This window comes from Pseudorasbora parva, chromosome 10, assembly GCF_024679245.1.
Source record: "Pseudorasbora parva isolate DD20220531a chromosome 10, ASM2467924v1, whole genome shotgun sequence".
Lineage (NCBI taxonomy): Eukaryota > Metazoa > Chordata > Actinopteri > Cypriniformes > Gobionidae > Pseudorasbora > Pseudorasbora parva.
The window spans coordinates 5570516-5585171 of record NC_090181.1 but is presented as its reverse complement, the minus strand read 5'-3'; the positions used below and the strand labels follow the sequence as shown (position 1 = coordinate 5585171).

The 14656-nt window shown below is 40.1% G+C and overlaps 1 protein-coding gene across 3 annotated transcripts in view; it reads right to left on the bottom strand.

The window, feature by feature from the left end:
• The window catches only part of rbks (ribokinase), a 48463-nt gene that overhangs the window by 13910 nt on the left and 19897 nt on the right, over positions 1 to 14656 (bottom strand). For all 3 annotated transcript variants that reach the window (XM_067454963.1, XM_067454965.1, XM_067454962.1), the window contains exons 7-8: positions 12439 to 12530; positions 1910 to 2098 (exon numbers count right to left, since the gene is read on the bottom strand). In XM_067454963.1, coding sequence (XP_067311064.1) covers positions 1910 to 2098; positions 12439 to 12530 — 281 coding nt within the window. The remainder of the gene's footprint in view (positions 1 to 1909; positions 2099 to 12438; positions 12531 to 14656) is intronic.

Here is a 14656-nt window from a genome sequence, read left to right as displayed (position 1 = left end):
AAATTATGTCAATATGCTCGTCTTGACCAGTATCCCAGCACACATAGAAGATTATGTCTAGAGAAAGACAATGCATGTGTATCAGTATCAGTATTTTGGATCTGTGCATTGTATCTTAAAGTGACAGCACCTTGATTTTGTATCTTTAATAATGAGTATTTTACGTCATTTATACAGTGAAGATTTAAAATGTTATTTTACGTTTCATTCGTTTATTCAATTTCTGTTCCTGAAAGCCTCTTAAAAACAGTTTATTTTATTTGTATCTTTGCTCTGGATTTATTTGTTTCTTGTTGCTTGTTGTTTAATTATTTATTCTTATTTCTTAATTTTTATTTGACAATAGTCTTTTTTTCCCTCAACATAGCACATACCGAACCGCACCACTCCGCCATTTTGCCGCGCCGCCTGGGGAGCGATTGGGTATTCATTCGTGGGTACTTAAGGGTAAAAGAGAGCACTTGTCACTGAGAATTGAACACACAACCTTCGGGTTACCATTCTAACTCTAACCATTAGGCCACAACTGCCCAAATAGGTGGTTCTTGGCCAGAAATAGCTGCAAAATGAACCAGATATCTATAGTCAAAATGTTTCTTCTTTTTAAGACTAACTTAATGAATATAGCATGCTGTTATAAAAAACAGTAAAGTGTTAGAGAACCTACCCAGGAAGCACCTCTAGTGTGTGGTGAGTCACAGACTGTGAGTGCCAGATATATCTGCTGCAGATAACTAACTCCTCATGCCACAACATACATTTATCTACATCAACTGCCTGAACACATTTAGAGCAGCGTTAGAAAAAGGAGGATTAGGTGTGCAATGTTCAGATTTTCTTGAGTTGTTACTAAACGTAACTTGTTATAAACCTGCCAGACAACACTTTTGATGAAAAACAACAATTTTAGAGACTGAACAAAACTATACTGTCTATTCTACCCAGCCAACATTTTATGGTGGGCTTGATTTAGGCATGATATGAGCTTGAGGTATGGGCCACCAATCGATTTATCCATGGGCTTGATGTTACCCCTATTTGAATTAGCCCATATGAATCTTATATACCTCTTTTCCACCAGCAGAAATCGAGTGCTAGTTCAGAGCCAGTGCTAGCGCCGGCTCTGAGTTGGTTCGACTGACGAGCCTCCTAAGAACTGGTTTGCCTTTCCACGGGCTAAATAGCCACCACAGAGCCAGGTCTTACGTCACTCATCAAACACAAACACACCAGGCTTGTTGGAGATGCATCGGCGCTGCACAGACTGATCAGTGTATGACATCAAAGTACCGCAAGAGTGATTCAAAAGCATAAGTCTTATGAGTGGTATGATACAAGAGTAAGTTACTTCTATGCACTTCCATCTTACGGTCTATGCAGTGCCGATGCATCTCAAACAAGCCTTCCATCAACAATGGTGAACGGTGCGTTTCTATCGATTCTTGTGGCTTTGCGAACATACATTGGAATCAAAACACAGCGAATCCAACGCATTCATGCAGCTCGCCGTAATTAATATTGACGAATATTACAATCGAGCAGCTATTAGCTCGATTAGCAGCTATTTAAAAAATGGTGGTCACAAGTTTGTGTTTGTCTTGCCCCTGACCAATGCAGTTCTTACATCTAGACCAGCAATGTTTTGGTGCTACTTAAGAACCATTTTTCTGGTTCAGAGCTGGTGTTTTGGGTGTCAAAAGACAAAGAACCCATTTGAAACTAGACTTTAGCTCTAAACCAGTACTCATAGTGCCTTGGTGAAAAGGGGTAATATATAGAATATGATTGGACATGGAACCCATTTGGGCAACAAACCTCATACCTCAAGCCCATATCGTGCCTTCATTGGCCCCACCAAGAAATGTTGACTGGGTAGATATACATACAACTACAACAACTGCAGCCTTACCGTGGTATCCGCAGCAGTGACCGTGGTGGTGGGGATGTGTTTAGGGGTCGTGTTTGTGGATTGACACACCACACAGCCCTGGGGCCCCAAGGTGACAATGACTGAACCACAACCTCTGCGTATCAGCTCCAGGCCTGCTCGACTGGCATCCTCCACTGAGGTAACGGACAGACCCGTCAACAGCTCTGCCTGAGAGATAAGATAAAGAGGAAACAGTCTAATTTATGCTAATAACAGTTATGCTTAATAAATCTAGGTTAGTGCTAATATATATTTTTAAGTTGTATACATTGACTTTAGTTAATTAGCATTATACCATAGTCTGTCTGAATACTTGATTTTGATTGGCTGGAAGGTGTGCAATAAAATCGAAGTCAGTTGAATCACCGTTCTATATAAAAGGCACTTGTTTTCACTGTTTCTCAATCTCAACAGACGTATTTGTCACTCAAACAAAGCAGGGATCACTTAAACCCTTTTTAAAAAAAAAATACAAACCCGATTCCAAAAAAGTTTCCAATCTGTACAGATTGTGAATAAAAACAGAAAGCGATGATGTGTAAGTTTAAAATTTCTATATTTTATTCAGAATACAACATAGATGACATATCAAATGTTTACAAAGAAAATGTATCATTTTAAGGTAAAAATACGTTGATTTTAAATTTCATGGCATCAACACATTTAAAAAAGTTAGGAAAAGGCTATGTTTATCACTGTGTGGCATCCCCTCTTCATTTTATAACAGTCTGCAAACGTCTGGGGACTGAGGAGACAAGTTGCTCAAGTTTAGGAATAGGGATGTTGTCCCATTCTTGTCTAATGCAGGCTTCTAGTTGCTCAACTGTCTTAGGTCTTCTTTGTCGCATCTTCCTCTTTATGATGCACCGGATGTTTTCTATTGGTAAAAGATCTGGACTGCAGGCTGGCCATTTCAGTACCTGGATCCTTCTTCTACGCAGCCATGAGGTTGTAATTGATGCAGTATGTGGTCTGGCATTGTCATGTTGGAAAATGCAAGGACTTCCCTGAAAAAGATGACGTCTGAATGGGAGCAAATGTTGTTCTAGAACTTGGATATACCTTTCAGCATTGATGGTGCTTTTCCAGATGTGTTAGCTACCCATTAGTGTTGTAGTACTCGAGATCGGTCTTGGTCTCGAGACCGGTCTCGAGACCACTTTTTAAAGGTCTTGGTCTCGTCTCGGTATCGACCGCATTGTTACTCGGTCTCGTCTCGGTCTCGGGCGAAGATGACTCGGGATTTTGTCTCAAGACCGGTCAAGACCACAGCTGAAGGCATATAAAGAGCAGAGAACTCCACCCTGCGCGCACTCTCTCTGTCTTCAAAATAAGCACATAAGCTCTCTCTGATACTTCACATATTAAGCTAAATCAAAAGTTCAGAAAACCGAATACATGTTGAACGTTGCGCGTTCGGACAACTGTTTTGAAGTACCGCTCGGTGTGAATTGCGCTCAAAAAACGTTTGACCAGCTAAACAGCTGACATAAATCATACATTAAATAAATAGGAAACAATTTCTATCCAGTTATGAAGTGTTTTCTGTGTGACAAACCTTCCGCGATGTTCTGACAGCCGTGATTCACACACAACGGGTCTGCTAATGTCCGATTCACGACCAAATGACTCATTTGAACCGAATCATTTTAACGACGGTAATAAGAACTGATCTGTTCAACAATGAACTGAACGAATCAGTTTAATCATTTACTCAGAACACCTCAGAAATGAGAACACAAGTGCGCTTACCCAATTTAGCAAGAGTGGAGAGTAAGATTTATTAGTTTTAACTATCCACAGTATTTCAGCTTATGTATGTTGAATGTGTAGTAAAATAAATAGTCTAAAATCATTTAGTTTAGACTGGAGTGAGGTGAAAACAGAACAAAACTGTTTGTTAGCTAGCGGATCATTTTATTAAATTGTATATGGCAGAAAATGTGGCTATTTGTTTACTGTTAATGCTATTTCTAATATTGATATGATTATATACCAAAACAATTCAACCTGTTGGAACAAAAGAAACATCAAGATAAGAGATCATACATAATATGAGATATAACATAAGATAATAAAAAATGATTGTTTCATTGCATTTTTAAAAAAAAAATGGTGTGTGTGTGTGTGTGTGTGTGTGTGTGTGTGTGTGTCAGCCACCACCAAAGACCATTTTTGACCCAAAACCCTGCACATGTGAAATATTTGTTAAATCAAACTGTAGTTAATCAAAAAAAACCAAGTACAGGGTTTCTTTTCCTTGTTGTTGCACAATAAAGCTGCACAATAACATTTTCAATTTGTAAATGAAAAATATGTACATACGTAAAATAATTTGCTTAAGCAGCATACTAATGCATATCTGTATGATACATCTTCCACCTCCTGTTATTCACATTCATTTAAGACATAATGGACTGTGTCTGAGATTAATACCTCATCCAGATTAGCATTCTTAGGGAACTTTGAGTTTTAAAATGGGATTGAGCACTTTTCACAAAACAAAACACAAAGCTCTGTTAGTGTCATTTTGGTGTTTGTGTCCACCATAGACTGTAAACAATATGGACACGTCGTCTTCAGTGCCTCCCATTGACGAAAAGTTAAGTGTTATTTGCTTATAGAAGGAAAATATTAATTCTGAAGCTGCAATGCCTTTTGATTATTTGATCAAAACTTCTCTCATGGTACACTTACACACCCACACATACGAGAGAAGTGCCAATCATATGCATATTCCACATTTTATCATAAGTGTTGGGACATGCACTGGTCTTGGTCTTGACTCGGTCTCGGCCTGTCTTGGTCTTGGTCTTGACTCGGTCTCGGCCCTTCAAAGTCTTGGTCTTGTCTTGGTCTCGGTTTAGGTGGTCTTGACTACAACACTACTACCCATGCCACACACACTTATGCAACCCCATACCATCAGAGATGCAGTCTTCTGAACGGAGAGCTGATAACAACTTGGGTTGTCCTTGTCCTCTTTAGTCCTGATGACATGGTGTCCCAGTTTTCCAAAATGAACTTCAAATTTTGATTTGTCTGACCACAGAACAGTTTTCCATTATGCCACAGTCCATTTTAAATGAGCCTTGGCCCAGAGAAAACGCCTGCGCTTCTGGATCATGTTTAGATATGGCTTCTGTTTTGACCTATAGTGTTTTAGCTAGCAACAACGAATGTCACTGTGGATTGTGTTCACTGACAATGTTTTCTGGAAGTATTCCAGAGCCCATGTTGTGATTTCCATTACAGTAGCATTTCTGTATGTGATGCAGTGCCGTCTAAGGGCCCGAAGATCACGGGCATCCAGTATGGTTTTCCGGCCTTGACCCTTACGCACATAGATTATTCCAGATTCGGATGATTTATGCACTGTAGATGATGATAACTTCAAACTCTTCCCTGAGAAACTCCTTTCTGACATTGCTCCCCTATTTTCCACCGCAGCATTAGGGGCATTGGTGATCCTCTGCCCATCTTGACTTCTGAGAGACACTGCCAATCTGAGAGGCTCTTTTTATACCTAATCATGTTGCCATTTGACCTAATAAGTTACAATTTGGTCCTCCAGCTGTTCCTTAAATGTGCATTTCCGGCCTTTTATTGCTACCTGTCCCAACTTTTTTTGAAATGTGTAGCTCTCATGAAATCCAAAATGAGCCAATATTTGGCATGACATTTCAAAAATGTCTCACTTTCAACATTTGTTATCAATATTCGATTGTGAATAAAATATAAGTTTATGAGATTTGTAAATTATTGCACTCTCTTTTTATTCACAATTTGTAAAGTGTCCAAGCTTATGGAATCAGGTTTGTAAAATAGCTTGGCTACTGAATCACTGCCTTATATTTCGAAGCAACGAGGGGATAACATCACTGTTTTCGAAGTAATGTAACTTACAGCTTCATTCTTAATCGAGAAAGATGCTGAACATACACAGGTATGAAGTTCTCTCTCTCTCTCTCTTTCTCTCTCTCTCTCTCTCTCTCTCTCTCTCTCTCTCTCTCTCTCTCTCTCTCTCTAATGAATTCAAATAAATGCAGTAATTCATTCATGCATTAAATGTAATCTTACGCACTACTTTATCTCTGTGTCTGCTTTAAAGCAGACAGAATATGAGATCTAACGAGTCATGACTGATGAAAATAACATCAATTTGACCCTTTCGGTCAAATATTGTGCTGCAAACCTCAATAACAGATTTAAGTTGTCTATGTTGGCAAATTACCATGGTATAAGCAGGATAATCCATGACTAGCTTTCCATTAAACAATTAACATCAGGTTCTTTGCCTCCACGTTGTGTATTAAAATTGTTTACTGTGGATAGTCCCTTACTTAACCTAGATTAATATATGAGGTAGTAAATTGTTGTCAATTATTAATTAATTATTAATACCCATTAAATATTAACTAGAAAATCAATGTAAAATTTACAAACTGCCAGCATAGATAACTACCTAAATAACATGTCAACATAAAAACAGCCTCTAAAACCCATTTTACTGGATATTAAGTAATCTGACATATTTTATTTTTAAACAGGACATTCAACAAGAGAAAAAAAATGTAGGACAGGACTTTTATCCACCAGGAACTGTTTGAATCATGAAATGTAGGCGTTACATAACAGACAGAAAAAATGGGACTGCTGAAGTCAGCGGAAAAGAAAAGTCTCTTTAGAGGTGAGGCAAGTTATTTGAACATCTCAGATGTGTCTCAAGATGTGCATAATGTGGGTTACAAACATTCCATACAAACAGGTGGCATCACTTGCGGGTCAGGTCTTTTTGCATGTGCTTCATTAAATATAGAGCCGTTTTACTCAAGATACCTTCACAGCAGAGAGCAAAAATGAGCATAACCGCTTTTGCAGATTGATATCTTAAAGTTTTCTACTTCACATTTGTCACTGGTTCCACAGATGAGGTTTAAATCTAATCCCAGACTAAATGCATGTTCGAGCTGTTTTAACTTCAATCAACTTACATTGAGATATCTTACAATATTTCAGTGCCATTTTTTTGTCTCAAGATGCACACCAGTTCCTAGGTACGTTTATAAAAGCTACACTGTAAAAAAAAGGCAAATTTTGAACTTTTGCAGTACAATCGACTTGGATGTTTAAGTTAGTTCAACTTAAATTATGTTAAACTGACTTTAAAAAATGAGTTACTTCTTGTATAACTAACTTATTTTGATTAGTTAAAACAATGTAAAAACATATGTTGTCATAACTTATTGAACATATAATTTTTTACAGTGTACTTAAATGTCCTAATCCTATTCCTAATCCTGATTTAATCTAAACCAGGGGTCCCCAGACTCGGTCCTGGAGGGCCGCTGTCCTGCAGAGTTTAGTTCCAACCCCAATCAAACCCACATGAACCAGCTAATCAATGTCTTACGAGGTCCTATAAAGGCATTGATTAGCTGGTTTAGGTGTGTTTGATTGGGGTTGGAGCTAAACTCTGCAGGAGAGCGGCCCTCCAGGACCGAGTCTGGGGACCCCTGATCTAAACCCTTTCCATGAAACCAGGCCTTAGATATTTCAATCGAATAAGAAACCAACAATAAAAATAACTAATAAGGGTACCTTGTGATATCTGTCTTGCATTTTGATTGTTTCTTGTTTGAGACTCTTGTTTATTTCTATATGGGAGGAATGAGTGATGTGTTATATTGTTGGGATGGGGAATAACTTGAAAATTGGAAATGTTTCCCTGTTACCAGTCTTGTATAATTAAAAAACAATAAAACATTGTTCAAAAAAAAAAAAAAAAAAAAAAAAGAACAAATAAAGCCTAAAGACCAGGAATAAAAACACCATTGCCCTTTTGAGTTCTAAGGTTTTCTGCCACTACAGTAATACAAGAGTGTTTATCCTATATATAGTATGGGTGTGTGCCATTGACCAGGCATTTGTGCATACTGGACATTTATGAACCTGTGTAGTTTCTGGCTTATCACTCTTTCCCCTGGTTCCACAGACAAGGCTTAATCTTATCCCAGACTGAAATGCATGTTTGAGACTTGAAATATGAAAGCAACTTGAAATATGTCAGTGCAGTGGCGGCTACTGGTCTGTCAGAGAGGGGAAGCTCATTTTCGGCCTACATCATCATAAAATTGTCTATTTATTTAAAAGTAAATTCTGCCCTACGTTCCTTTTCAAGAAAATGGTCTGTCAATGGACAGCAGAGCTATAAAAAAAATTAAACTCTGTAAAACTGAAACAAGGAATGTGGTGTATAATTGTATGAAATGTATGATGAAAATCAAGCAATTTCGCCAAGCAAATATCAAAGAAATAGGTTGCAGCAGTTTTTATTTCGACTGAACTTGAGAAAACCGCGATGGGACTGAGCGCGAATGGGCTAGCTTCAGTGATTCCTTATAGTACAGAATCGCTGTCAGTCAAAAGGAGATGCAGTCTTTCGGACAGACCCTCCAATCATCACGCAGAAGCTCGGAGTCCGGGCCAGCCCACTCCCCATTCACCCCCAGAGACGCTGAGCGTCCGTGGGCGGGACATAATCGCAGCGTTTATCCAATGACCGTCTAGTTTCTAAGCGCTGAAAAAAAACGTTCAAAGCAGCCCCATTGAAGTCAACGGACGCTGGGCTTCAATAGGGAAATGCACTGTGATGCTGCGGGAATGTATGAGAAATATATCGAGTCAGCCGACCTGCTATATGTAACTGATTCTGAACGAACTCTTCTTTGAGATGAACGTTTTCTAACGCATTTTTAGTCAATAAAATGTTAATACAATAGTACATATTTGACCATTAATTTTGTGACATTATAAGGGAAGCCGAGCTTCCCTTGCAGTCTTAAAGGGGGGGTGAAATGCTGTTTCATGCATACTGATCTTTTTACACTGTTAAAGACTTGGAATCCCATACTAAACATAGACAAAGTTTCAAAAGTTAAGGTGGACGTTTGATGGGAGTATTTCTTTGTCAAAAATACTACTTCCGGTTAGTCATAAGTTTCGGCAAGTTTTTTGAGATCATGCGTCCCCTTTGACGTTAATGGGGGCGGAATTTCCTTGTATGGGCCTTACGGACAATTCTACCGGAAGCGCGTGAGAGAGAGCGAGGGAGAGAGCGAAAGCAACAGCCTACGCCCATCAAAGCGCTGGCTTGTAGGATGCTGGACAGGTGATGTGCACATAACAATGTCACCAAAAAAGTGCGTTTTTGGTTGCCAGACCAAGACAGTCCTGCACAGATTCCCCAAAACCCCGCGGTAAGGCAACAGTGGATGTAATTTGCTTTTCCGGATCAGCAACTGAGTTGCGCGAATGTTTATATCTGTTCGCTGCATTTCGGTGCCGACTGTTTCATAAACAAGGCCCAGCTCGACGCCGGATTTTCCCAATCGCCTAATGCTGAAGGATGGAGCAGTCCCAACGTTAGAAGGGTGAGTGAGACTGCTTCAAATGTCTGTGTTTTTTTTAGTCCGCTTACTGTCTACACAAACCACGCGTAAACACACAAACACACGTGCACAACTGCACTTCCCACATGTACACCTTCAAAGACAAAAATACGACGATATAATTCAAGTATAAATATGTAAATAACACAAGCCGCTAAGCATATTATATAGTTAGTGTATAACTTGTAACTTACCACATACAGACGTCCTGCTCTAGTCGTTTTTGCTGCTGCTCCTGTTCAACTGCAGCCTCTGGGTCTGATTCCGGATCATAGATGTATGGCTGTATCTGATTAAAAGCCATATTTTTATTTTGAATAAAGTTTTTTTCCCGCTGTTAGGGATGACGCACTCAACTCAACACACAGCGCGCTGCTGCACACGTCATTATTTAGCTCCGCTCACACGACACGCCCCCACCCGCTCGGCTTTTTTCGGAAAGACTCGGAACAGCGCATCTTTCTTATATAATTATTAAAAAAATAAAGACTTTTCGGAGATATGCAGGATGCAATGCTACTCTATAGGTACTCAAGATTGACATGACACTGACTGAAACTGAGTGTTTCACCCCCCCCTTTAAAGAAATCACCACTGTGTCAGTGCCATTGTTTTGTCTCAAGCTGCACACCAGGAATGTTTTTTTTCTAAGGCATGTTTATAAAGCTACTTGTATGTCCTAATCCTGGCTTAATCTGAGACCAGTCTGTGAAACCAGTCCTGTATTGTTTACCTCTATGTGATAAAGTGGGCGAAATCCAGACATTCCTAAAGGATCAGGAGTTTCGTGTGATGCGATACAGATTTTTTTGAATTTGCTGCGCTGTCCAACAGCTGCTTGGTTTGAAAGTGACTTTTGTGCGTGCTGTGGACTTTTTAACAAAATTGTGCTAACGTAACTGCAGAGTTCTCTAATGTCACCAACCTTTGTGTGGCTCATCAATAGCAGAGGGTATGAATAAGTGTGTAAAGCCCGAGATCAAACTGATCAAAGTGCAGTGTTGGCATTTTCAGTTCTTAGGTACAGCAGGTGTGAAAAATAACCCCCACTCAGGCCCACCAAATGAGCGGAGATCGTACTGAAAGATCAGGGCAATAAGCATCCCCTTTGTATTTGTGTACTTTAAGCTTTGCCATCAATCTTTCCTAGCTGACTGCCAAAACAGAAAAGCGCACACATTACTCATCAATGTGTGGTTATCTGCTTCTGTAAACTGCCGATGATTCATCGTTCACTCTCGCAACTGAAGTCGGCGGGTGAGAGCCAAGCATGTTCGCGAATGCGTGCGCTGGGACGAAGGCTGAATATAAGGGGTTGATTTGTATTGAGGGCTCTCACTTTTAAGTCCCACCTGTACATTTTTCCCCCTCCAACCTCCCAGCCACATCAAAGCTGCCCTGACGGAGCCCTCTGGTTCAAACTCTCAGTCACGCTGGAGCTTTCGCCCCAGGCCAGACTGACACACCATCTGTGCATCTGCCTGCCTGGTCGTTGCTGCTTTAACTTTACTGTTTCCCATCAATCCAAGCCCTTGTCTGTCATCTTGCCCTGTCACGATGTGAAAGAGGGCGGCCCCAAACATAACAGTTACTGTAAGACACAGCAGTCAGCCTCGTAATTTCTTGCACTTGGCAGGTAGGTGACTTTTAAAGATGTTGTATTTTGTTTCTAGTATGCAGGTCATGACCAGGCAAGATAACTGAGCTGTTGCTTTACCCTAGTAACCTGCTTTAACAAACCTGAAAACCTACAGGCAAAATTGGCTCCACAGGTTTAAGGAGACTTGCAATTTGGGTTAAAAGTTCATGTCAGCTTGAATTTGTACCTGCGTATGTTCAGCTTATTACTTATTTTATGGTCTAAAAATGCAATACACTAACAAACACAAAGCAGCACACAAAAAAAAATCATTCTGAACATATAATATCAACGCAAAGGCAGCCAATGAACATTTTGTCCTCAAAGTTGATGTGTTAGAAGCAGGAGAAATGGGCAAGCGTAAGGATTTGAGCGAGTTTGACAAGGGCCAAATTGTGACGGCTAGACGACTGGGTCAGAGCATCTCCAGAACTGCAGCTCTTGTGGGCTGTTCCCGGTCTGCAGTGGTCAGTATCTATCAAAAGTGCTCCAAGGAAGGAACAGTGGAGAACCGGCCACAGGGTCATTGATGCACGTGGGGAGTGACGGCTGGCTCGTGTGGTCTGATCAAATAGACGAGCTGCTGGAGCTCAAATTTACTGTCTTGGCAGCAAAAGGGGGACCAAGACAGTATTAGTTATGTAATGTCTGATCAGTGTACATTGCGCATTCTGAGCTCTAGTAGTTCTTGTACAAACTGAACAGACCAACTCTCTGCCTTATGAAATTGTGCATAAGTGGCGCAAGAGTCACTGTATACTCTGCACGTGTTCACCAGTGCACGCCAAAAGAGTGATAGCTATTCCTATCCCAACACTGATAGTAAAATGTGCAACCCATTTTAATTCTATTGAGAATTTACCAGTTTAAAACGTTATAGAGAGTTAAGCATGATGCAAAACAGCCACATAAAGTAAAAAGACTGATAGAAAGAGGGGAAAACCATCATCCTGCACCAACATAAATTAGAATAAACTTCTCATAATCACCTTTAATAGAATTTTATCACTTTATATTCTATTTATTGTGATAAATTTTGAATAACTTATTGTAGAATTTATACATTTTTCACTAAATATTTACATTAAAACTGGCATTAAAGTCGGGATAGTCTGGCAATCACCCATAGCAGGGGTCCACAAACTCGGTCCTGGAGGGCCGCTCTCCTGCAGAGATTAGCTCCAACCCCAATCAAACACACCTGAACCAGCTAATCAATGTCTTTATAGGACCTCGTAAGACATTGATTAGCTGGTTCAGGTGTGTTTGATTGGGGTTGGAGCTAAACTCTGCAGGACAGCGGCCCTCCAGGATAGAGTTTGGGGACCCCTGACCCATACCAATGTGAAGCAAACTGAAAAAGTCCATTTGTTTATGTGGTATTTTTCTTTATGTAAAATGACTGATATTGTCTTTACCTCAGACTCATTGCAGCAGAAAACATCCGATGCTTTGTAGAAATCAGAATGCAGGTCTGCGATAGCAGGAGCTGGATTAAAAATGGTCTTCACTGTAAGAAATATAAAAAAAATATTACACATTAGTTCATATAAGAACATTTTGTTCTTAGATAAAGGAGAAATGCAAAAACCACAGGTAAAAATGTAAAGACCAAGGTCAAGAATTTCTATGATGTCAAATTATTGTTATGCGTTAAAATGTATTAGTGTGCAGGCAGACACAGCTCCGTCACACACACTGACACACCGCAGTTCACGTCAGACAGCAGTCAGTATGAAACTGGCCCTTTGAACTATTTTCATTCGTTTGATTTGATATAAGCAAACTTTGCTCCTTTCTCAGCACAGCCATGTTTTCATAAAAACGTCATAAGTTGCCTAATAGTTCCCTTTATCTCTTTCTTTCTCTCTGTCCTAAACTTAAAGTGTTCTGTAAAACTTACCCGCAGAGGAAGTGACTGTAACCGAGGCACTATCTCCTTACTTCCTGTCGCTGAGGGGATTTCTCACTAGTGAGCTTAGTAAACAATGCAATTTAAGAGGTGGGAACATTTAATACATCATAAAGGAGCCCTTCTGCTGAATAATTTCTCCCAGGTTTGAACATGGTCCTTACTATAAGAATGATCTTTTCTGTTGCTGCTTATGAATTTATGCTAAATACGACCCATAATCTAATATGCACAAAGACATTTTGGGAACCTTAGATTAGTTTCTACTTTATTGGACCCAAAAAGTATTTGGATACTGAAGCTGCATTTAAAAATATATTTTAACCGACGGATCCTTGCAGATGATCACATGGTCAATCACATACAATACAACTACCACATTGATGCTTCAGAAAGTTCATAAAGAGATTGTGAAACTGATACATATGAATTGAGCAGTTTAGTTCAAATGAGGAGGCTTGATCGCTGAATTTAGTCTTTTATTCACATATAAACTTTCATCAGTGAGAATGAACCTCATTGGTTCTTGCTGGAGCTCAAACGTGCTGCATAACACGAGAATTAACCTCATTGGTTCTCGCTGAAGCTCAAACGTGCTGCGTAACACGAGAATGAACCTCATTGGTTCTCGCTGAAGCTCAGACGTGCTGCGTAACACGAGAATGAACCTCATTGGTTCTCGCTGAAGCTCAAACGTGCTGCGTAACACGAGAATTAACCTCATTGGTTCTCGCTGGAGCTCAAACGTGCTGCGTAACACGAGAAAGAACCTCATTGGTTCTCGCTGGAGCTCAAACGTGTTGCGTAACACGAGAATGAACCTCATTGGTTCTCGCTGAAGCTCAAACGTGCTGCGTAACACGAGAAAGAACCTCATTGGTTCTCGCTGAAGCTCAAACGTGCTGCGTAACACGAGAATGAACCTCATTGGTTCTCGCTGGAGCTCAAACGTGTTACGTAACACGAGAATGAACCTCATTGGTTCTCGCTGAAGCTCAAACGTGCTGCGTAACACGAGAATTAACCTCATTGGTTCTCGCTGGAGCTCAAACGTGCTGCGTAACACGAGAATTAACCTCATTGGTTCTCGCTGGAGCTCAAACGTGTTGAGTAACACGAGAATGAACCTCATTGGTTCTCGCTGAAGCTCAAACGTGCTGCGTAACACGAGAATGAACCCCATTGGTTCTCGCTGAAGCTCAAACGTGCTGCATAACACGAGAATGAACCCCATTGGTTCTCGCACGTCAAGGGAACCTGCTTGAGCTTCTGTTTATCACAACTAATGTGTAAGTTGATGATGTTTATATGTGAATAAAAACCTAAATTCAATCTGTTCATCAAATAAAACGATTGTGTCTGTTCAGAAAATGTGGACTAAACTGCTCAATTCATCTGGATTAGTTTCACAATCACGTTATGAACTTATTGGTATTTGTGTAGCTGCCAATGGAGGGACAAAAAGCTCTCAGGTTTCATAAAAAAAGACCTTCATTTGTGTTCTAAAGGTGAACGAATGGGTATACAGGACTGATGAGTTTAGAACGACATGGAGCGAGTAATTAATGAGTGTGTGTGTGTGTGTGTGTGTGTGTGTGTGTGTGTGTGTGTGTGTGTGTGTGTGTGTGTGTGTGTGTGTGTGTGTGTGTGTGTGTGTGTGTGTGTGAGCCTGTTTATGTGGTTTATGAGGACACAAATTTGTATAACTACATGGGTATTACACT